This window comes from Dryobates pubescens, chromosome 12, assembly GCF_014839835.1.
Source record: "Dryobates pubescens isolate bDryPub1 chromosome 12, bDryPub1.pri, whole genome shotgun sequence".
Lineage (NCBI taxonomy): Eukaryota > Metazoa > Chordata > Aves > Piciformes > Picidae > Dryobates > Dryobates pubescens.
Window position 1 is genome coordinate 8,325,897 of NC_071623.1, and position 25,413 is coordinate 8,351,309.

Here is a 25,413-nt window from a genome sequence, read left to right on the forward strand (position 1 = left end):
GTGATTCTGTGAAATGTGAAAAAAATCAACCCCTAGACTGTAACTCAGTATGTCTGCCTTTTTAAGAAAAGCCAAGTACTTGCTGTTCAAAAGCAGGTCAGGTGTTCAATATGAGGGTGAGATTAAGAGTTGCTGCTATTCCATTATGGTAGGGGTGGGAACAGAAGATGAACCCCCTCCAAATTTAATAATCAAAGATTGTAACTTACCTTTTTCTTGACAAATCAGAGACATTTACATGTTTTTAATACTCATTCATAAGAGTCAAAATTTGACAGGAACAGGCATTTCTTATTAGCTGGCTTAGTTTTGTTTTTAACTAAACACTAAATGTTCTGGAGCTAAATACTAAAACCAAGCACAGACAATTATTGCCAATTAAAAAAAAATATCTCTGATACATAAAGTAACAAAATAAATGCCTCAAGAGTTCCTCTGTAATGGAAAAGAGGAGGTAAGCTAATTTTGCATTTCATGTCTGTAACAATAAAAGCACAGTGGAAATGTAAAGTAACAAAATGTTCTTGCACACCCCTGCACTAAACCCAAGCAAATTCCAATCATTCCTAAAGCTTGGTTAAAGCCAGCTTCTCGATACACACATCTTCAGGGAAGCTGAAACCAACAGTTCAAGTTAGAATTTCACAGAGTTACAGTTACAGCCCTGAACAAGGTATTTCAGAACTGGGTGTCTGATGATACACAGACATTTAAAGAGAGAGCACCTGAACGGATCTGGTTCTTCATGTTTCAAGTGTCAATACTCACCAGTCACTTTAGTGGATGTTGCTTTGCACAACAAAACTTCAGAAGGTGCTTAAATGCAGACCCAAAAATATAACTTTAGACACTTATCATTATTATATTTTTGATAAAGTCTTGGCCATGTCTCCTTACTACACCTGAATCATGGGAGACCAGATACCCAGAACCACATCCACACCCTTAATAAAGTACTTCATACTGCATAGAACACACCCACGAAAGCCTAATCAAGCAGGATTAGTTTGGCCTACCCCATAAACTTATCAAGACATCAGCTGGTAACAAAAAGAATTAAAACAATTTAAAAACCAAACAAACACCAAACTTGTTTTTTTTTTTTTTTCCTGTGCCCCAATATTCCATGAACTATATACAGGAGAACCTTTTAACTTGCAGAGAGTCAGAATCTACTAGTCAGTTCATCTCTGCACCTATGCAGGGCAATCTTACACACGAGTCTCACAGTGAAACTGAGGTAAGCCACGCTGGCTCAAAGTTATGCTATTAATAAAGTAAATTAGATTTCTAATTCAGTAAACTGTATTGTGATTAAAATAGACTCAAATTTAACTGTAAGTTAGTCTCCATCAGAAGGCTGAATATCAATATTTGGTCCAGTCACTACTGGTGTAAATAACTTACCACTACAGCTATGATGGCAGGGATTCTCTCTTGCTGTTAAAACACGTGGAAAGAAAACATTCTATCAATAAACCATTTCTAATTTAAGAAGAAAAATAAAAAACCTGCCAACATGCCACATAGCTCCAAACCTTCACATCTCAACCCAGAATGGAATTACTACAAAAATATCAAAATACAAGTATGAGGAGTTTTACACTTCTATCAATTATTTCAAACTCAGTTTAGACAAGCAGTTGTTATTTTTAACATAGGAAACTTCAGGTTATTTTGGTCCCTTTTGGTCCCTTTTTAAGTGCATTCTTTCGAACTCCCTGAGTACTGTACATTCCTTTTCTACAGTGATTTCTGACTGGAAGATGCTGAATGAAGTGGTTTTGCATTGCTGCATATAAAGTAAAGTCTATTGCTTAAAGTGCAACACAACAGCATCAAGATTTTACAAAATATGCAGGTGCAATGTTTCAGCATTTTGCCCCTATGCATCTGAACTGTGAGCCTTCAGCTTCTCCACGTTTCTCCTTTAGATTCTACAAGTGGCTAATGTCTCATCATTAAAGATGATCAGAACGCAACTACTATCATTACTTATAGGTCTTGGCAGACAATTCTTACCAATCAGTAATATCTGCAAGTCTACACAATGGAGCTATTCAAAGCCCTCCTGGACCGCACATCTTGATTCAGGCACTCTGAGGTCAGTAGCTATAGCTGTGTAGGCTTTGTTTGTAGAAGAAACATAAATGGTACTAACTATCCAACCACCTAACCCCACATGTCCAAAACACAGTAGTTCATAGCAGTTGATAATTACTTCAACACAAGCACAAAAAAAACTTGTAATGAAGCAGGAGTACAAGCAGAGCACTGAAAACAGACTCTGGTACTATCCAGTTCTGAAAATGACTGTGCTGAGCTTTTGCTTACTGACATTTTCCATTTTCATTAAAAAAAACCCTAAACAACACAACTGGGCAGCACATTCAAACACAAGGAACTCTGCTAAGTTGTTGTTTTGGTTCTTTTCAAAAGTAAAGACAGTTTCTCAATGGTTTGTTACGTAGCATCAATATTAAGAGTTTAATGTAACTGAATCAATCAGTATAGGCTAAAGATATTTTGATACCAAATTAGGCTTCCAGTTATTTAAGAATTCTGAATTACTTAGCTCATTAAAGGACAGTACTATACTTTAAATTCAACAGGTCTGGATGAATCTGTGCACTAGTTAAAATAGAGTATTGTAACTGCACATAAAAAGGTGTATTTATATATATATAGTTTTTACAGTGTATGCATATTTTTTACTCACCAACAAACACAATGCAGACAATAGAAGGCAGCAAAGAAATAGTGTTTTGAATATTAAAAAAAAAAGGGTTGTTTTCAATTTAGTAGAAAATGTGTAATTTGAATTTTGGCAGACTTACTGGTACTACTATACAAAAGTAGGAAAAAGAACATGCAAAGGGGTTAAGATTATTCTTCAACATATATAAGGGAAAACAAAACCACCTAGCAGATTGAAGAATATTTTGCAATGAATGGGAAAAGCATCCAAAAGACCACATAAATTACAGAAGTGGTTCAGTTTTGTTGTTTTAGACCTGGTGGTACTCTAGTACAGGTGATGAGTTTTATTTTGATGCTCAATAAAAAATGAAAATAAAATCTTTCTTCTTTTCCTTTCACAAACATTTTGTCAAATTCAACTGATTTCAGAAGCACAGTTGTATAATGGCCATTTAAAAAAAAAAAAAAAAAGAAGAAAGTACTATGGATATAAAATGTTACCCAAAAAAAGAAAGGGGAAAAAAAAAGCACACTGAGAATTTTTCCCCCCTACTTAGAATTGTATTTGTTAAAAAAAACAAGGACTTTACAATATCAGACCAACTTATTGGCTCTTCTGATGAACTCGGTAAGTACACTCCCTGTACATCCTGTTTCTCTCAAGCTTTTAGCAGTTGTTCTCACACACAAGGTAATGTCTCTGAAAGAATTGTTTGTATTTTTAAAACAAACTGGGTATAGCTTTTTGCATTTCACTGAGTTGTTTATTTTAGCTGCAACGTCTGACATGCTCCAAAACATATTCAGGAAAATGCAAGCTGCAGACTTGTAAGCCATCCAGCTTGCATGGCATCCTTGGATATTCATCTTCTTTCCATTTGTTTTCCTCTGGATCAAAGGTGAGAATAGAATCGCTGTAGTGACCGTTGTAACAAAGGCCTCCAAGAACCATTATCTGTTTGTCCAGCACAGCTACACCATGACCGCTCCTACCGATTGGCATAGAAGCCAATATAGTCCATTGATCAGTATCTGGGTCATAAACCTCTGTAGAAGGACATCCTTGAGATTCAAAGGAGGCCCTCAGGATCACACAGACGCCACCAAAGACATAAAGCTTACCATTGTAAGAAATCATTTTGTGAAAGCATCTTGCATAATTCATTTTGCATTTGTTCTCCCAACAGTTAGTGACCACTTGAGTTCTCCTTGTTCGCTGCTCTACTGTCCCTTCTTTACTGGGATCAAATACACACACTTGCTTAGAAGTTGATGATGATGTAATTCCACCAGTGATATACAGCTTGTTACCAAGCACGGTCCCTTCATGTCCGTATTTATTGACGGGATAGGGATCCACAAACTCCCATTTATCTTCAGTAATATCATACCGCTCAGTTGAGTAAAAGGTTTCGTCCCTGGTCCTCCCAGCCACTGCATAAACATACCTCCCAATAACTCCAACAGCAAACTCTGAACGTGGAACAGACATGTCTGCCATTCGTAACCAAGTGTTCTGTCTTGGGTCATATCTGAACACTTTGGATGATGCATGAAACTCACCGTCTGGCCCCAGTTCTTCCCCACCTAATAGGAACACAAAGTTATTCACAATGGCAAGGCAGTCTGGTCGTAAAGGTACTTGAGGACCCTCTAGTTCCCACCAGACCCTTGGTTTGTGCAAGAGAAGAATTTTACTGTTCACCATACTGTGTCCTATCATTCCTCTAAATACTGCAGTCTGGGGTTTGGCAGAGCGAATTTTGTTCGATTTCATTTCCATCAAAGGCTGTTGGTGAACGCTATGAAAGTAATTCATGGCTTGGTCAACCTCATGTCGCAGCTGCCGGGAGTATCGATAAAACTCTGATGTTTTTACCTATGAATACATTTAAAACACATTAAAATTCTGACCAAGAGAAACGATCTAAAACATCTAAATGACTATGTGTCATCAGAAGATTATGTTACCTCGTTTCATTCAGGCAATCTTGACAGCAATTGCATTTGTGCACAGAGGCTTAAGCTAATGTACTGTTACCCAAAATCCAGAAGGCAATTTAGTGATTAACAGCAGTGACTAACGTTTTCAGAATACTCACATGCAGAAATTAAGCCAGAATTAGACACAACTGAAATCCCCAAGTCTAAGAATCATTATTCCTTCTCTTAAAAAAGCTTTCGTTCAACTTCTCCTTAATCCAGGAAGCACATAAATGACAAATGGACTATTTTCCTGGTTTTGAAAGCACTCTACACACCCCTTCTGCATTTACCAAGATCTACTGTAGTCTAATTACTGCTGAATTACCACAATCAAACCCAAGCAAGTGCTCCTGAATGCTAGGCTTGCTCATAGGACTGTTTACTTGGGGTGGAGTGGGAAGGGAAAAGTACCCAACTCCCTTCCTTCAGAGTACATGATTGCACTAACCACTTGTTGTGATGGTTACCCTCACAGCTTCCCCTCTGTGAGTCTCCACATGTTAACAAATGCCTTTAACACAAGAAGAAAACACAGCAACCTCCAATATTTTGGTTGTGTGTTTATTTGGTAAACTGTGGAGGTAGGTAGGTTTGAACCACCACTTTCCAAGAGAGAGTTACAACTTTCGAATTACCACACAAAAGTAAAGTGCTACTTCTTGGTGTCATCTCAACTTGAAAAGTGTTCTCCCTGATCAGTTTTATTGGAGTTGTGGGGGCAGACTGCAAGAATTTACCTTTCCAAGACCCCCTCCTCTTATCTAAACCAATTTAAGTTCTTGAGACTGGTCCTGAAACAGTACCAAAACCACATCCCTGTCTTGAACAGTTTAATAAATCTAGCTCCAGGCAGCCCTTGAGTCACTATGTGATTCTCTTCAAAGAGACTTCACTCTTCCTGTACAGTCTGGTCTAAACCAGCATTCTGAATTACATTTCTAAAAAACAGTATTGCCAAATCCACAAATTCTCTATCAGATTTAATCCTAAGTCATAATTTATTCCATATAAACCTGGACTGCTTTCAAGCACTTTGAATGCCTTTAGTTCCCACCAGCTCCAAAGAAAAGAAGCAATGTTCTGAAGGAATGTCAGGACACTGGCATTTCAAAGCAGCCACAAGATATTATCAGGAGCTACTATTTTTTCAGTATCTGTTCCTCCACCTTCTTCTATTCACCATCCCAAGGAACAAAAGCCTGTACCACCACTTGCCTAAAGAGTGGTAGTGGAAGTTTTCACAGATATGAAAAAGAATTTGGAAATGAGTAGTTTTTATACCACGTGAACAAAGTAGTTTCTTGTTCCATAAACATATATCAATCAAATTTTGTTTGCCTTCTGTTCATCATTTCACTTTCTTGTATAGCAATTAAGATAGTCTGCTGTTAGATGAAATGGTATTATTGGATATGATTCACACAGATTGTGAGATTGGTTTACAGATCAGATTTTCCAACCCCCTCGAGTACTAACCTACCATCATAAAGAACTGTATAGCTCAAGAGTTACAGTGGTATGATTTCATTTACACTTTTTCCTTCCCTTACTTTATTTTCACAAGTTTGATTTATCTTTGTTTGGAAAAAAAAAAGAGTATGGTCATGTGAAGATTGTACATATTATTCTTGGGGCAATATTCAACTTCTCTACTATTTTTTGGTAACTCTGGAGCTCTCAACACAGGAAGAACATGGACCTGATGGAGCAAGTCCAGAGGGGGGCCACCAAGATGACCAGGGTGCTGGAGCACCTCTCCTATGAGGCCTGGAGAAGGCCCTGGGGAGACCTCATAGGGGCCCTACAGTACCGGAGTACCTACATGAAAGCTGCAGAGGGACTGTTTACAAAGGCCTGCAGGGATAGGATGAGAGGCAAGTTTGAAATTAGAGTAGATTTAGACTGGATGTTAGGAACAAGTTCTTTACAATGAGGGTGGTAGAACACTGCAACAGGTTGCCCAGGGAGGCAGTTGGTGCCCTATCCCTCAAGCTATTCAAAGTCAGCCTTGAGAAGACTCTGAGCAACCTGATCCAGTGGAAGATGTCCCTGCTGAGTGCAGGGGGGTTAGACTAGATGACCTTTGGTGGTCTGTTTCAACCCAAATCATTCTATGATTTTTACCAGTTTGACAAAGACACAGAAAGCTTTGCTTAGGTGCAGTGCTTTACAAGACACACAGAGTAAAGCCAACTCTTCTGGGGAATAACAGATCTATTTTCTTATTGCAAACAAAGACTGTATCATACAAACATTTATTTCCTGACCGAAAAGGCTGAACAGAAATTCCAGAAAATATGCTGGGGGAGGGATGGTGGCGAGAACAACAGCACAGAAAAATGTTAAAGAAAGCCTTAAATGTTAAAAAAATTGGAAAAAAAAAATCAGAAGTTAAAGCAACAAAGAATCTTAGACAGGTTACTTTTAAGGATAAAGTAACTTTCCAATTCTAAAAGATCAGGACTATTTCATGCATTCCCAAATTGGTGCTATCACTTTTGGAATGAAATAAAAAGGTAATTTTTGTTCCACCTACATGCATTTCAAGTTTTCTTGGATGATTATGGAAGACAACAGGATCAACATACTTACAATGTGAAGCATGCCAGAAAAGCCTGGCACAGATGGAAAATGTTTTTTCTTTCCCCTCAGCATTTACAACTCTGTCTTTAGATCTAGAAATTGAAATGCCAGCCAGAAACTAGAATTAACATAAGCCTTATATATCCTCAACACTCTACTCCTTCGCATAGCCTAAATCTCACCCCATGAGAGCATGCAAAGGAAACAAGGAAGATCTCTAATTCCAGAGACAGTCTCAAGACTAGTACTTGACGAAGGCACTAACATCAAAGCAAAACCTCAGTCTTACCTAAAGACATCAAGAAGCAAATGCAACTACCAGATATAAACAGCTCTTCAGACTAAAGTTTCTGGGGCAACTATCTTCAAGCACAACCCTGAAGAGATGAACATGGCAATATGCAAGTACTAGGAATTCTTAGAACATTCAGGGAAAAACAAACCACCTCTGCTTTACAAGAGCAGTACCTCTTATGAGGCTCAAATAATGGTCTAAGACAAATGTTAGGATATGCCTGTATGAAAGTACACGTTCTTCTAAGGAAGAGGACAAAGCAAATGTAAGTCAGTTTGCTCATTTTCACACACACACAGTGTCTGAGGGAAAGTGTTGAAAGTCCTATTCTGCCCATAGTAGAGGAAAACCTGCCAAACACCTACACCTTCTGAATAATTTTCATAGAGTCATTCAGGTTGGAAAAGACCCCTGGGATCATAAAATCCAACCACTGACCTTATTCTACAAAGTCCACCCCCATACCATATCTCCAAAACCCACATCCAAATGACCTTTAAACACACCCAGGGTTGGTGACTCAACAACCTCCCTGGGCAGCACATTCCAATGCTTGACCACTCTTCCTATGAAAGAATTTTTCCTCTTGTCCAGTCTAAACCTGCCCTGCTGCAGTTTGAGGCCATTCCCTCTTGTTCTATCACTAATTACCTGTGAGAAGAGACCAGCACCAACCTCTCTACATTCTCCTTTCAGGTAGCTGTAGAGAGTGATGAGGTCTCCCCTTAGCTTCCTCTTCCTCAAACTAAACAGCCCCAGCTCCTTCAGTCACTCTTCTGAGTTCTCCAGGCCCTTCACCAGCTTTGCTGTCCCCCTCTGCACTCACTCCACCAAGTGTGTTTAACAAAAGAGAAACATTAAAACTTAGGTTTAAATATTACAACACAACTGCAAGTTGTGCATATATTTTAGCAGATTAAAGAGCCTGAGCAAGCCTTTTGTGGGAACTGCTGTCTGACACCCAAAATACACTGAAGGAAATCCCTCAGCCTTCAAAAGTAGATTTCTGACATTTACCTGTAAGCAGAAAGAAGCAGCTAACCAACAAATGTCTAAGTGCTTACCAACAGACCAACTTCAAATTAGACCAACTTCAATTAAGTTCAAATGGAGAGGCTCTAGAAGGAACATGCAACTCATTACCACCACCCTTAGCTAGAGAAAATACTCACAAGTTTCTGCAAAACACATAAAACTGATGGAAACTGTGATGAACCTTCGAGTAAACCAAAAGTGTATTCTTGAGAGTACATCAGCAACTCTAGAACTGATAAAAAATATAAATGCTTCACAGCACTTTCCAAGTTTAAAACCCAGACTATTCTGTTACCTTGCTGAAGGGTCTCAAGGAAAGTTTAAGTTGGTCTTCATCACCAACCCCAGTTTTATTTTGAAAAAGGATTTAATTCAAGTATAGAGCTGTTCCTATAATCTATTACTGCTCTTCAGGTTTCTAGACAAAATCTTCTTACAGAAATACAGCACTAATGTAAGAGCTCCCCAAAGGATTACCTCATGAGAACTGTCTCACTGCATCACTTACCAGTTGCAGTGGTTCACAATCAGAGAGAGAACAGAATGAAATCAAATGTGTCATTTCATTTAAAAAAAGAAAGTAAAACAGAACATCCACTCACACCAAAAACATCAAGGCTTCACAAAAATCACCACCATTCCTCCAGTCATAGTAAATTTGAGCTTGAATGCATTTTCCTTTCTTCATTTTGAATCAGTCAAACACTCCATTAAAAGTGCTGACTTTCCAAATTAGTGTAGCTATTGATCACTGCCCATTTTTTTTTTGCTGTATAGCAATGCATGCTCTTCTAGTTGCAGGAGCCATGCAAGTTTCAAAATTTTCCATCTATGAAAAAGTAAAGCAAAAAATGTGAGCCATTGGTTCTAATTTGAAAAGAGATCCTCACTAAACACATGATGTACCCCATAGTAATGTCTGTCATCTTCCAACCCCTTAAAACAGTAAAGCTGCAGGAAGAACAATGAAATATAAGATAAATGTTCTATAAACCAAGTCTGACTTCAGTATATAGCTTTTTTTGCCCCCCCCCCCCCTTTTTTTTTTCATCATACAAATATTCCCACCCATTGTATTTTTGTTGCTTGGGCATGTAGGGAAAAGCTTTCAAAACCATGAAGAAAGGCCTTTCCCCCCGCCCCCCCTTTTTCTTAAGTGCCCAAACTAAACTTCTATTATTTGTACACCTAGCAACTAAATTTATGAGGTATATATGTGTATGTTAATAACTGGTTATTATATGGGGTAGATACTGACTTGGTTATTTCTGTAGAACTGGTTAAAAAAAATACACAGAAAAAACCCTGGGTGGCTCATAATCTGACTCTATCATAGAATCATAGATTGCTTTGAGTTGGAAGGGACCTCCAAAGGCCATCCAGTCCAATCCCCCCTGGCCATCAGCAGGGCCATCCTCCATTAGATCAGGTTGCTCCGAGGCCTGTTGAGCCTGACCTTGAGTATCTCCAGTGATGGGACCTCAATTACCTCCTTGGGCAACCTGTTTCAGCATTCCACTACTCTCATGGCAAAGATCTTCCTCCTAACGTCCAACCTGAATCATTATCTTTAGCTACATAAGCAGAGAAATACATCAAAGGTTATAAAATCCTTATGATTTTCTAATATCCTTGTTATTTTCACATCTGCTTCTCTCTGGCCATATTCTAAACACAATTGTAAGCCCGTCAGCAAACATTGCCAAATTGTTAACAAATTTATTCCACATCAAAATTCAGTTAAATAGAAAAATACACACATATGTCTCTAAATCAGCAGCAATCAAAATGATCTTGCAACCAAACACAGCATTGGACAAGCTGCTGTACTCAACTTTCCCTTTTACTAGCATGGGGCATTACTTAGATACATCCCCTGGCCACCACAAAAACTGGTCAGTACCAGCACAGAACTCTGAGAGACTTTTCTGCAAGTGCTGCAAAACACTTGCTGTTTTTCAGACTAATGACAGAAAGTCAAGATGACATAGCCTCTGTGCCCTCAAACTGAGTATTTTACTGTTCCTTTTTAGAAACTGGCAATAGAAATTACCACATATCAATCTAACCTCTCAAAGTGGAGCAAACAACTTACATGCTAGAATTGAGATGCTCAGCTTAAATGGTATATTAAAGGAAATCATGACATGGTTGCTCCCAGTAACAGAGAGATTAATTCAAATGATATAGGAGAAATGCCCTCTCACTATTATCTCCAACCTTCCTCAGGACTTACTGATCCACGGATATGTTTCAATAAAGTGTAAAACGGATAGTGGAACCTGTGCTTCTACCCATACACTCTGCTTTTGTTTTGTAACTATTTCCCAAATCCTTGCTTCATTCATCTTTCCATTTTCCCTCATACATCTCTATTGATTTTAAGGGCTGAGGAACAAAAAGGAGTATATATATATATCCATACTTCAGAAGCAGCTTTGCCAGAACAGTTCAGAGTAAGCAAACAGGCTGCACCTTCACCGCTGCACTCCAAACACATATTGGCCTCAAGGTCCAAGTCTAGAGTCACCACCTCATTTTTAATAGGACAAAGCCACCCAACTCAAACTGTCAATCTCTTTTAAAAAATTACATAAGAAAGAGTGGCTTGAGAGGCCAAAAGTATTCTTACTGTAACTTAAAAGGTTATGTAAGTTATTCATATACTACAATGACAGGCATCTTAGAAATGTGTATTAGAAAGATTACATAAGAGTACATATGACAAGCCAGACAGTGTACAGTGAATACAGAGTTTGCTGAACCAGAAGAGTCAACCTCAGATTATTTGGTACATTCATGCAGGCCTTCAGTATGTGCTGGCTTCAGGAAAAGGGTGAATTCTGCTTGTGAATCTCAGGGAAAAAAAGCAAAAACATGCCTCCCAAAACCACCCCAAACCAAACCCAAACAACAACCAAACAAATCCCACAAAAACCAACCAAACCATTTAACCAACATTCCCCCCCTACACACAAAAGAGACTTTCCCCCAAGTTACTTACAGAAGAATAGATAAGCTTTTTTTTCCCAGACAAACTCTGTATTTTCATGTTAGCTCCAACTGCACTTGTCCTTTGTAACCTGTCATACTGGATTACTCAGTGCTATCTAGCCAAGGCAAAACACAAATACATTCCTGGCTACAGTAACGAATGGCACTGTTATTCAGCTGTGTTGTCCTGCTTCAGAATCTGCACTATTGTCTCTCTAGTCCCACCTACCATTAATGGGAAAGTTGCTCACAGATAAAGCTTTTACATGTGGGCGTATGAACTGGGATGCTGAAAATTACTTCTCTCCTTAAGTTGGACCTATCTGGTCATTTGGTATTTGCCCAGGTAAAATCTGAGAAACACTGCATGCAGCATTTATACAATTGATACCAAAACCAGCTCCAGAAGTTACACCTAAACTTGCTGAAAACCAACATGTATTCTTCACTCGTGCTTACGGAAATGTAACTGAAGACAGCTTGATGCTTGAACTTTTATCCCAAAAGCTCAAAGAGCTGAAGCAGGCTCTTTCACACCAGTCTTAAAATATTAGACTGTCCTTAAGAATACTCTGAGAATGATAGAATGGCTTAGGTTGGAAGTGACCTTCGAGATAATCTACTCCAACATCCCTGCCACGGGTGCCTTGCTTGCCCAAGGCCTCATCCAACCTGGCTCCATCTGCAGGGTGGAGGCATCCACAGCTTCTCTGGACAATATATTCCAGAGTCTCACCAACCTTGTACTGAAGAACTTCTTCCTAAGATCCAGCCTAAACCTACTCTTCCTCAGCTTCAAATCATTCCCCCTAGTCCTATGACACCCTTGCCAGCCTTCCTGTAGGATCCCTTCAGGTATTGGAAGGCAGCAGTAAGGTCCCCCAAGTTAAATCTAAGAGTTTAACTGCCAAAGGGCTTTAGAAGATGTAATAAGGTAACAAACATCACAAAAAGCAAGACACTACACATTATCTTGCAGAGTTCAGCTCTTACTAGTTGGAAATATTTTAACCCAAGACAAACCTAACTTTCTAAAACATGTTGTGTATTTGTCTATAAGCTAACATAGAGCCATAAATATGCTTCATGTATTACTTCTATACTCAACCACACACAATGCAAAATATAAAAGCTTGCTAGTCTCTGAAGTAATAGCTTTTAGAATTTAAAATATGAATAAGTGTAAGCATTACCACTTAAAAGATTCAGTAGTCCTTAAAAATACCAAGAACAATGCACTCTTATCTGTATATTCACTAGGTACCAAACTAGAGCTACACAGGAAAGTAATTTGTAAGAAACCTCCAAAAAATCACAGGGCTTTGAATCCTATTAATTCATTCAGGGGTGAAAAATACACAAATTAAAAATGTACCTTGTCACACAAGATTAACATTGTTAAAACAAAATAGCAGTTTAATTTCTACCCTGAACACTCTTACTGTTACTAGCAGCTTACTAAGTTTTGTAATTCTTAACTCAATACTCAGGATTCTCAGGAACTAGAAAGCAATGCTGGGTTTTTTCTGTTCTTCAATAGAAGAGTAGAAAAAGCAAGTTCTCTTTCAGCTTCTTAGTACATACAATGATCAGCTGAACTTCAGGTCATCAGTTAGAAAGATTCCTCTCACACAATAAACCATTACATTTTACACCATCCAATAACTTTTGATTGCATTGCCTGCCTTGTGTAGAACCAAATGCATGTGTAACTTTGCAGAATGAGGGCTTGTTTCCAAGTGTCGTGTAACAGCACAAGCACTGAAAATACAACAACAACAAAAACACCCTGCAGATTTAACAGCAGATGCTAGTTTTCATCCGTACCTAAACCAGGTAACATCTAGTCACTGTTTTGAATGTATCAATAATTATTGTGGCGTATGCCCTAAATACTATATGCAGCTCTAAAATCTCTGGAAAGCAAGAAGCAACTTGTTGAAAACAGTAAGAATGACTAAAAGAAAACTTGTTACCAGTGACCTTATTTTAAAATGTCCTTTCCATATGAAGTAATCTAAAAACATGTATTGTAAACCTACCTGTTCTCCAGCCACTGTACATACTATTGTCTAATAACCAGCTGACAACATTTTTAGATGCCTGTCTTCTATAGATTTATCAGAAAAATAAATGCTATCTTTTTGCTTCTCCTAATAGGTTTGGAAATCTTACCTATTTAATGGCATGCTGCCCTAGCTAAAGGATGAATCCTGTCTATTGTTTTTCAAATGCACCAACCTTCTCAAAAACACTGGATGGTGTCATCAAACAAAACCTGATGTTCTGAATGATGGTGTCCGTATGCCTCCAGCGTCTTCTATCGTGGCGCAGCCAGGCCTGAACAGCTTCATACAGCTCTATCTCTGGAAACCTGCTCAGATGATCATTATCCAAGTAAGACATGAGCTTCTCAAAGCTCAGATACGAAAGGAAGTCAGGTCTGGACATGAGTGGCACAAAATTCTCTAGAAGAAAGGAGTCCAATTTTTCCCTGACTCCTTCAATGTTTACACCAAAATCATCCAGAAGTCTCATAATTTCTGCACAGTTTTCTAAGCAGATTTTAGCTAAGAGGAAAGAGCAGCAAAATTTTACCACCTCTATAAGCTGGACATACATGGCAGCCTGAAGTATTTCATGAACAGTGTTCATACTCAGTTCAATAGTTCCATAGTACATGAATTGGAGGACGTGACTGAAGCCTGTAGCTGTCAGACCTTTCAAATGGATTTTGTCCTGATCTCGTTCCCGCATATCAGCTGTGAACATAATCCTGAAGTAATCACTCTGGGTGGCAAGCAGTGCTTTATGAGCCTGAAATTGGTGGTCTTCAATGACAAGTGTGACATCAAGAAGCAATCCCTCCTCATACAGTGCTCTGAATCCAGCAGAGACACTTGTGTCATGGATGGAGGAGCTAAACCCTTCCACGTCCCCTGCCATGAATCACCTGAGGGGAAGAAAACATAAATAAAAATAAATGTTTTTTTTTTCTCTAATAACACATCACAAACCCTTCCCAATCAGGTAAGAATTCAAAGTCTTCACCATCCTTTTTGTTTTCAGCTGAAAAATCAACTTAAGGAACAACGTAAAACAAACTTTAGATACTGCCCCCCACCAAACACTCTCATTTTAATGAGCAAAAGTAACTATGTGAAACTGCCAAACTGATTTCTTATTGCAAGCTACTTACTGGTCAGATAATTAATATGCAATGCTAAAAAGGTTGTTAGTTTTCTTCCTCTCTCCCCCTCAATCTTTCTAAAGAATTTCTCTCAGGGAGCAACAAAACACCCACTCTTAAATACCAAAGGTTTCAGAAAAGCAGCAGAACTGCCTTAACTTCAAAACAAGCTCCAGTAGATCTGTACAAGATATAACCTAAAAAGAAATAAAGTCTCTTTAAAATATGCATCAATTTACTCAAAAGTTATTTCTAGGAAACTCAGTATTTTCAGAAATACTGTTTATGTGTTTCACTTCTGTAACAGCGTAGTTCCTTTCCCCTGCTGTTTCTGGCTCTAGGGATTAATTGCTGATGAGATTCATGAAGTGCAAAATACTGAGGCAACAGGAAGCACTGACAAGATTAGGTCACAAAATAATATTCTGTACACTAGGTATAGTGAAGCTTAATTGCTTATTAAGTATTTGAGCATTTACAGATGCAGTGTTACTCACATGCAAACTACAGTCAAGCTGCAGAAGAAATTAAAGACTGGCAGGATCCCTGTTAGAGTTAAGGAAGATAAATATTCAATAAAAATATGTACCAGAAACTTTTCATAGAATAATTAAGGTTGGAAGAGGTCATCAAGTCCAACCATCAAGCCAATACCACTATGATCACTAAACCCTGTCCTGAAGTGCCAGGTCTACCTCTAGGGATGGCGACTGCACCACCTCCCCGAGCTGCAGTCTGTTCCAATGCCTCACCACTCTCAGGAAAGATTTTTTTTCCCTAATATCCGATCTAAACCTCCCCTGGTGAAACTTGAAGCCATTTCCTCTTGTCCTATCAATAGTTACTTGAGAGAAGAGACCAACATCCACCTCACTACAACCTCCTCTCAGTTCTAGAGAGCAATAATGTCTCCCCTCAGTCTCCTCTTCTCCAAAAGCCAGGAATTTCCCACAATCTTGCTCATCTTCCCAGAGTTTAGGTATGATAAAATTGTACAAGGCAGCTTGAAACACATTAGTCAAAGGACAATGGCACACTTCATTGTCCCTCTCTGTCTTCATTATGGGGTCTGAGATCCTTCTGCCTACTTTCAGCCATTTCTGCTGCTCATTGAACTGCTCTGGAAAGCAAATTCAACCCATGAAACTGATAAACTACGCCAAAGGCAGAGGGGACGACACACACCACCACTCCTCAGCAGGCACACGTAAAACCTCAAAACCAGAGAGCATTCTGCTTATCAGCAAGCTGACTTCTGACTTGACACTGCAGGAGGTATGGCAGAAGAACCAACCCAATGCAGAGGGGACAAGACATCACATTGGAGCAGGAACGAGGAAAAAGAATAACATCTTCCCCTTCCGGCATTTTGGTTTGCTTTATCCCTCCTCAAGTTACAGTGCAACATACATTCAGTTCTTTGTGCAATTACCTCTGAATTTCCTGTAACAATGAAGGGTAACATTTTGGTACTGGTAACCTACACATCATACCCACATATTTTGTAAAACCTGATTTTCCAGGTTACTTTACAGCAGTATATGAACCTAAGAGACTCTAGGTTAGCCCACGCCTCACAACTTCAGAGGGTAGTTAAGTTACTCCCACTTCCTCAAGCACCACATCCTCGCTGCTACTGTAACTACAATGTATTGTATTAGACGCTATCAATAGTCATCTTCTCTCCTTAATTCAACACCACACATCCTGTAAAACAAAGCTGGAGATACTCTTTGGTCTATGCAAAACTAAAACCTTGAGTGGGTGTTTGGAGCCACACCTCATGGAATCAGCGCCACGCCCACACTGTTGAAGCCTTCTGACAGGTTCTGTGCACAATAGAGTCAATACTGGGAGTGTTCACATGACATTTAAGGCCCTATGACAAAACTCAAATTCCTGAAAGCAAGAGCAGCAGCAAGAGAACAAAGATGACAACCCAGTCACTTTCTCACCAATATCCATGACAGCACACTGCCCTCAATGTCACTGAAGAGAGAGGAAAAAATGCAAACTGCTCTGGAGCTTCATATTGTGTCTCTCTTATCCTGAACACAGCACGTACCTACCAGAAAGAAAAATTACCACCAGACATTCTTCTCAGATGTTGTCAATTCTTACACAAAAGCAGGCATGGAAAGAATTACTTTACTAACTCTTTCCACCTCAAAAGAAGCAACAAACTGAAGAGAAGGCATAAAGCCTAACTTTACAGGATTTTGTTTGTAATTGCATTTCTGTTATGAGGTTAAAAGGTAAATACTAATACTAGCTTTTATTATTCTTTCAGTAGGGCACTTACAACACAGAACCCCTTTTCCCCAGTTCTCTGAGGTTCAATAATAGTTGAGCTCATAGTTCACTCTTCCCTGTAAGAGATTAAATGGTCACTTGCCTTTAAATGGGCCAACCATTCTTTTAAAATACACAGCGACTTGAAAGAGCTCTCTCAAATTAGTTTGAAATTGGCCAAGATGTTCAAAGGCTACTAGGATTCTCAGACAGCACAACCATGCAAGTTACAGAGGCCTCTTTCTACCAACCAAGAGATGCAGCTCAGCCACTGATCAATGAAAAAAACAGGACAGGACACTAGGAATTTGCAAATGCGAGACATGAACAAAATAACACAAAATATATTGGGGGAACAAAAAAGGTCAGAAATGAAGCAACGTGTATTAATCTAAAAATAATGGGATCTGCCATCATGTAGGCTCATGCAGGCAACAATCTCTGGGAAGGAATCTCTTTAAAACAGTACATTACATACATTACTGCACACATGAACAACATAGCCATAGCAGTAAGTTCCAAATGCATTTTCCTTTAACGTGAGAAAGATAATTACATTATAGGTATGCTCCTAATAAAAGGAGAAGTTAACTTTGTCATAGGCTGGCTTTAAAAGGCCTCTTTCACCACCCTTAAACAAAAAAGCAAAGGCTGACAGGTGAAGGTAAGCAGAGACAAATGCACCAAACCCAGAGAGGCATCTCCAGTCTTCTTTTTAAGGATCAAAACAAGTAATACACAACATCCCCCTAAAAAAAAGAAAAATGCATCAGAGACAGTCCTGGGCAACCAGCTCCAGGTGGCCCTGCTGAGTACGGGGCCAAGTCCAAGTGACCTCCAAAAGTCCCTTCGGACCACCACCAGTCTGTGATTCTGTTAGGACGTCACTTTTTCCTTTTTGTTGTTGTTGTTGTTTTCCCAACCATCCGTTTAACTGTGATTTAACAGAAATAAGACACAAACACACAAAATAAGACTTAAAGGACTACACTTTTAAATCTGTCAAAAAATGAAGTGGTAGTAATCACCAACAAAATACCATTTTAAGCCCCCTGCATTTAAGAGGCATGTTTTAGGGTTTCAGTTCATATCTCCCTAAAAACGTGTATTTCATAACAATATATTAAAACCAGAATTAAACCACAAAACTCTGCAACAGTTACAAAGTGGTCAAAACTCTGAAGTTATTATTTCAGAATGCTTTTAGAATGTAGGGGTTTGTGTCACTTAATCCTTCTTTTCACATCCCTGATTATATTATTTTTAGCAAATCTACAGTTTTCATCTCAAACAATATTTTTCCCCCCAAACATCACACAGCATTTAATGGATTATGAGACAAAACCAGTAAAACTTCTCCATAACACCATCTAAAGAAGCTTCAGAATTCTGTCATAGAATCATTTTGGTTAAAAAAGACCCTTAAGATCGAGTGCAACCATTATCTGACTCTACCAGTCTGGTGCTGTGAGTGAAAAGCGAAGGATTACTTGTCTTCCTGCATGAAATAAAAGGAGTAAATACCCTTTTTTTGGCATAAAGCCATTAACAGTGTCAGTAGAAATATTTTCCTTTACAACAGAAAAATGTACTGGCCAGTCCAAATACACAAGAGGTTTAAAAAAAAAGCACAGAAACCATGAAAGGAGACTGTTAAATACAGATGATGATCAACTCTTGAAAAATCTTCATTTCTATAGCTACTATCCTCAGCCACAAGCAAATAGCAATGCGGTAGTTCAAATATTAAAAAGGTAATACAAAATACTCTCAAATGAAGTCATTTTTCTAAAGCATAGCTATGCCATTCCTCCCACACACACACACACTTGCAATCTTAGATGTAATTCTATGCACTATTCAAATGCTGCAGCTTATTTCCCAGAGGACAATAACGTAATGATTTTTTCCCCCCCTCTATTTTCAATAAAAATGCACAATTCCGAGTTCGATTTTCCTCATGCATGCAAATCACAATAGCACACTTAATCCAAAGGAAGGCACGTAGCCTGCAGTAGTCTGTAAGAAAACTGGAACAAAAAAAAATCCAGTGTATAAAGATAAAAGGGGGGGAAAAAAATATTAGAAAAAAATATGGAAGTTAACGTTCTGCATTGTTCTGCGCAGTATAATGCAGCACAGGAACTAACATTTTCTGCTGAAAAGCCAAAAGAGAAATACACTTAACCTTATTAGCTTTGTCCTGACATTTCTTCCTCTTTTAGCACATAATGCATTACAGAGTCTACTCTGCTGTGACTGTAAAAGCACTTACTTGGAACACTGATTTCTCATCTTTATTCTGCAGCTGTAATAAAAGTCTGAAAACGCTGTTCCAGACTGCTTTTTCCTGCTGAACAAGGAGAACCTTCTTTCCTCAGGGTGTCTGAGGCTCTTAGTCACAAGAAGAAGAAATGAAGTCCAAATGCACAATGCTATTGAGAAGGAACTTCTGGAATACCCTCTTCTGGGCTCATGCCTTGTTTGTTTTAAAAATCTATACAAAAGCAGAACTTCCTGAAAAATCAGCCTTTAAATAGGTGTGCAGTTTATGTAATATGTAAGCTTATGTTGACTTTCCAGGGATAGAAATGTATTATTCTAGACAAGTACTGGCAATACCAACTTTAGCACACCAGCTGAAAGGCAGATCTCTGCTTTGCTGTTGTTCCTTAATAACTCATTTGAGATACTAAGACAGAAGAAAAAACTAGCAAGTTCCTTTGTTTAGAGATTATGAAGTACTTGTTCATTCACCCTACCTCATAGAAATTCTGATAAAGCACCTATGTGAACACAGCTGAACAAGGAATTTTCACATAAAGCACTCTATGAGTTCCATGAAAAGATATTTCACCAGACAATACAGAACCATACTTTTGTTACCAAGTACTGAAATAAAGCTTAAAATCCAATCTATACTGTTCCTTGCATCCATCAAATGCACATGTTTAAGTGGCAATTTTAAAGCCATTACCTATGCTTTAAGTAGCAAGGTGCATAGCAAAGACTTCATTGAGTAGAACTCTTCAACTCTAACTTTGTTAAAACACTTTCCTACACAAAAGGGTATTTCACCATAGTAAAACGTTATACACAGGTATGACAATACAATACATACAGGTATTTGCACAGATATGTAAAACTTTCACAACTGTACATACTCATCACTAAAAAAATGGGTCTTTGAATGCAGTGTACTGAATGAGTAAGAACAGGAGTGCACAAACACACACTGTGAATATTTTATCCCCAAAATGAAACCTTTGTTTACACGCTTGGGACACCAAACCCATTAAATCTTGTAGCAACTTCCATTTCTCCTCATGACACCCCACTAACATCAACAGAACAAATGAACTAAAAATAATATAGATCAATAACGAGTGGGTATCAAAACCATCCAGCTGTGAATGAGCGAAACAAAGAAACACATAAAGATCAAAACTATCCAATTGCTAATTGTGAGAAACAAAGAAACACACAGAGCTCGTATGTATTTTATCTAAAATTCTTTGTAATTAATATGCTAAGTCAGGGAAACAATTTCTCTTAAACCCATCAGTAGCTTCACACTAAGGACTTCATGGGATCCCTGCTGAGAATTACAAAATTGCTGGGTTACTTCAGACGCAAGGAGGACCTTACCAATCAATGTCAAGTCAGGGGAATCAGACTGCTAGAACTCTTGAAATGAAAACTTGGGGACTCCTGAAAATTGTCCACGCTCCATGAAAAAATTTATAGGGGCATGCATCTGACCAAGACAGCCCATGTTGCTACCCCTGTCTGCATCAGTTCGTAACGAGTGGCACCTTTACAACACAATTGCTTCCAAGTCATTATGGTTATGCTGGAAGCATTACTGGAACTTGTTATAACCAATCATACTATAACTCAGTATGTATCGTGTCTCAGCTCAGTATGTTTATATGTCATTCTCTTAAGTATGCTAGGACACTACTGAGCAGTCTTTAGCTGCCTTCATAGAGTACAGTATGAAGAGAGAGTGTTCTGTTGCTTTCTTTTGGATAAACCTCCAGCTCAAGCTGCAGTGTTGGTGCTCTCATATGCACATATTCATAATGGATAGTTTTTGCAGGTCATATTACTCTCTATTCCTAAACAATTATACTATAAACCAACTTAGTCTTTCTGCAAAGAAGGATGCAAATGTTACAAGAACATACACAAAAGGTCAGAACAGTATTTTTTAAATCCTGTTGAAGAGTATAGCTCTCGATGTATTTGATGCAGATGATAGCTGATGTAGAAGATCACTAATCAATGATGTAATACGTCATAAACTTCCTTTTACAACACTAGCTACCAGAGGGAAAATATGCTCTCCAGCTCAGCCCATAAATCAAGCCTAGGATGACTATCAAAAAGATTTTAAGGCTGTCATACACATTCATCTGCTGTAGTTACATGACCAGTTTAACTTCACCTAACTGAATCCAAACTCAGCTTCTGTCTCATGAATTAACATCAATGAGATATTCATTAGTTTCCCATCATACAAGTCCATTTATGTGGACAATGTAACAGCACTTCACAGACGTGAAGATAAACTGGCTAAAAGATCATTGCAGCACTACATCTGTACAGAAAAACACACTCCTGAATGTAGAGCCAAGCTCAGATCAATGCTCTTCCAATTACATTTACTGAAAACAGGCACCCAGTATAAAATATTTTTGATATATCCATGAGAACTGTCTTTAGCTAGAAAAAATGGTATCACTAATGCCTAAAATTACTGAAGTGTTGAAAAGTACCAGTTTGCCACTGCTCTCAAAGTGGACAGGACTACTCTGCCAACATTTCTTTCTTTGGTGGCTTCTAGAAGCCATTTTCCAAATGTAAGAAAAGGGTATTAATAAAGAGTGAAGATTATTTCTCAAGAAAGTCATGGTGTATTTACACAGGAAAGTAGGAGGTTAAGAATTTCTTGGTTGCAAAAATATATCCCTAGTGGTTTTGACTTGTCACAAAATTCTAGCATAAGAAAAAAAAAGGCCATGATCTACAAGGAGTATTTGAACTACATTTGTAAAAATAATTTTAATCTAAATTAAGGTAGTTTAACTACCCCTTACAATTCTCTTTTTGTTATCTGTACATGTACTGCTAACTTAGTTAATACTTTTGGCATCTTCTGAAAAAAAAATTATTAATGAGATTGCCCCTTTGGTTCAAGACACGAAGCTTTTGATCTCATTGCCAAATGTCAGCTTCATTTGTCAGACAGACTGAAATCTCAAACAAATTAAGTTTTTACAATTTCCCCCAAACTGGCAGTAAAATAAATGAAAAAGATCCGGTGTCTCCAATGTGAGCTCAACAGTATCCGTACTGCTTTGCTTGCTGAAAGGCAAATCAACACGTGTAGATTCTAACCAGCCATAGGCTATAATTAAGGAAAGTGAAAGGAGATGAGTGACAGTGGGAAAGTTTATAGGACATGGCAGAAATTAAACATGTTGGCTAGGTGTTGGAAGGAAAATGACAGGAAGTTGATGCATGCTATGGGGTTCAGAATGTGAACTGGGGCAATGGTGGTGAACAAGTTGGGTTATTATCTTTGGGGCAAACAAGTCAACAGGAAGCCAGACTTCAGAAGTTCTGCCTTTTTCTGGAGTAATAGCTTTATAGTTCCCGTATTCTTCTAAAGGTAAAAAACCAAACAGCAACACAACAATCAAACGAAAGAAACCCAACCAAACCACAAAACCCCCACCATAAAGACACCCCAGCCCCGAAAAATGAGTAACTTTACATTTTTAAGCGATATGTAAGTATTTACCAAATTGGTCAACGCGCCAGTACCAATCCTGGGCGGCAGCTTCACCCTTCAGCTCACAGACATTTTTTTCTCTCCCAGTATCGCTCATCGCGAAATACCCATTTTCAGGGTAGGAACTCAGACGACCTACTTCAGCTTGTCGGTTTGACACGTTTAGCACTGCTCTGCCGTGAGAGCACACGGGCCGAGCTCCCGGGCGAATGGGGGAGGCGGACCCAGAGTTAGAGACGCACCGCCTCAGGAGACCGCGGCGCCCAGCTCTGGGCCGCAGCCGCCCCATCAGGGGCCTCCCTGTGACGGTCCGCCCCGCGGGCGCGCAAAGGCTGTCGCCGGTGCCCGCCCGCCGCGAAACGGCCATGCCCGTCGCCGCCGCTTCCATTCCCGCCGCCCGTGGGCACCCAGCCCGCCATCCCCGCTGCTCCGGCCAGCACAGCCGGGGAAGGAGGATCCCCGAAGGCCAGGAGGAGATCCGGGCTGCCCTCAGTAGGGTACGCAGCGGCGTGAGGGCCCAGCGAACCCCGACGGAGGCTTCACCTACCTCTCGGCAGCGGCGGAGCTGAAGACGCGGCTCCTCCCGCTGGAACGGCGGAGAGGGGGGCCTCGGTGTAACATAAAGCCGGGGGCGGCGGCGGCAGAGGGAGGCGCCGGGGGGCTGAAGAGAGGGGCAATGGCTGAGGCAAAGCCGGGAGGAGGAGGCGGAGGAAGGGGGGGGATCCTGGGCTCCCTCCTCCTCGCGGTCCGTGCTCTTGGGGAGGTTGGAAGCCGTACCGCGCCGCCCGGGCACCGGCGTTCCCGGCCCTGCCTGATCTGGCCTCGCCCCCGGGGTCCGTACCGCTCCCGCCCGCCCCCCGCCTTTCACACTTGTTTACCTTCTGCGATGCCTAGCACGGCCGCAGGCGCCATCTTCCCCCGCGACAGGCACCCCGCGCCGGCCGTCACTTCCGCCGCCACCTGCGGGCCCGGCCGGGGGGGGCTGCCCGGGGCGGCAAACTGCCACCGCCTCGCGGCGGCCCGGCCCCGCTCACCAGCCCCCGCCCCGCGCCCGGCAGCGTGCCCAGTCCCACCAGCACCTCCCTGCCCCTTGCTGTGTCAGCCAGGAGCAGGCTCGATCCTACCGCCGCCAGCCCGCACCGGCACCCGCGGGACGCCCAGGCACGCCCTGGGAGAGCAGTCCCTCAACGGTGCCTAGCGGAGGCATGGCTGAGGCTTGGGAAGGCGATACCAAAAGCATGATCTGCGTCGGGGTCCTGAGGACGCTCATCCGCAGGCAGCCACTTTTGGTGGCTCAAAGTTGTGCCTTCCACTCCTCCGCATTCAGGCCAGTGCTCGGCCCGCAGGTGTTGCGGGCTGGTCCCAGCTCCCGACTCGCCACGGGCGGCCTTCCCAGCTAGCGTGGGAACCAGGTCAGGAAAGTCTAGTGGGTCAGGGCTGCCAGCCACGGGCGCTCAGTGAAGCTGCTCACGAGCAGCAAACCGCAGGCAGCCCAGCACAGGGTGCACAGATCTTTGCCTCTGCACAGACATCACCTCCTTGCTTTCTCTAACTTGCCTTTACCTGTGAAACTCTTACTTTAAGAAGTGAACTAAACTGCATGGATCGTTGGGTTGCCATTACCACCCCACAACCATTTGTGGTTACGTACCTCCCCATCACCTTCTATGTCACTCACTGCTTTAAATAGCAGGCCACAGGCTGCCATCCTCTCCCCGTTAAAATGCTGTTCCCATCCCCTTCACTGCCTATTTTCAGACTCTCATTACCACCCCCACCATACTCCTGATTTATAAAACAGGAGTGTACGTCCTCTATAGCTGCCACCTCCAAAGCTCAACATCTTTCCCACCTTTCACAGCTTCACACGATAATGAACCAGCTATTCCATGCATCCTTCACAAAAGACTTCCCACTGCTATTCTCACCCTGGCCTCTTACTGCTCCCACTTATTCCATGCTACAACCAACCTGCTCCCATTCACTCCCTCGTTCCAACAGCCTGGCCCCTCTCAACTTGGCAAACTATACACTATTCCACCGTACCGGCTCACACAGCAAATTTACCCTGTCTTCCCAGTCACTGTTTAAAAACCTGTTACTTGTGTACTTGGAGTGCAACAACCACCCCTCACATAGGGACTCTGCCAAGACAGCTACAGTTCCTGCTGCCTAAGTCTCGAACTACGACGTCCTCTCCTTTATTTATAGGATATGTCTGCTGCTGCACAAGCACATACCCACTCACACGTCATGCTTCAGCAGAGAAAAAAAAACAGAGAAGAAAACAAGTTTCTCATATACATAAATGATCCAACCAAAACTCCTTCTGCTCTTTTCAGACTTTTAACTTTCATTGGCCAGCAAGAACAGAAGCAGCTCAGCAGGATAGTTAGGACTGGTTTGGTTTTACCTGACTGTCATCTTGCTGTTTGCAGTTTGTGGCAAGCTAAGGCACAAGATGATCTTCAGGTCTCTCCTCCACACTGCCACAGAAGATGACCTTCAAACCTGGCCAAAACAATGACAACAAAAAAA

At 40.6% G+C, this 25,413-nt stretch overlaps 1 protein-coding gene across 5 annotated transcripts; it reads right to left on the bottom strand.

Moving 5' to 3' along the window:
* Window positions 1-3,233: 3,233 nt before the first annotated feature.
* On the bottom strand, window positions 3,234-25,406 carry KLHL15 (kelch like family member 15). Of its 5 annotated transcripts, XM_054166116.1 has the most exons (4): window positions 23,754-23,830; window positions 23,423-23,536; window positions 13,835-14,546; window positions 3,234-4,579 (listed from the first exon to the last, which is right to left on the bottom strand). In XM_054166116.1, the coding sequence occupies exons 3-4, from the start codon at window positions 14,537-14,539 to the stop codon at window positions 3,470-3,472; spliced, it is 1,815 nt and encodes a 604-aa protein (XP_054022091.1). In that variant the 5' UTR covers window positions 14,540-14,546; window positions 23,423-23,536; window positions 23,754-23,830; the 3' UTR covers window positions 3,234-3,469. The 5 variants fall into 5 exon arrangements, with proteins under 5 accessions (XP_054022091.1, XP_009899083.1, XP_054022090.1 ...); XM_009900781.2 differs by lacking the exons at window positions 23,423-23,536; window positions 23,754-23,830 and adding an exon at window positions 25,289-25,406; XM_054166115.1 differs by lacking the exon at window positions 23,423-23,536 and having other exon boundaries at window positions 23,754-23,876.
* Between the last annotated feature and the right edge of the window lie 7 nt (window positions 25,407-25,413).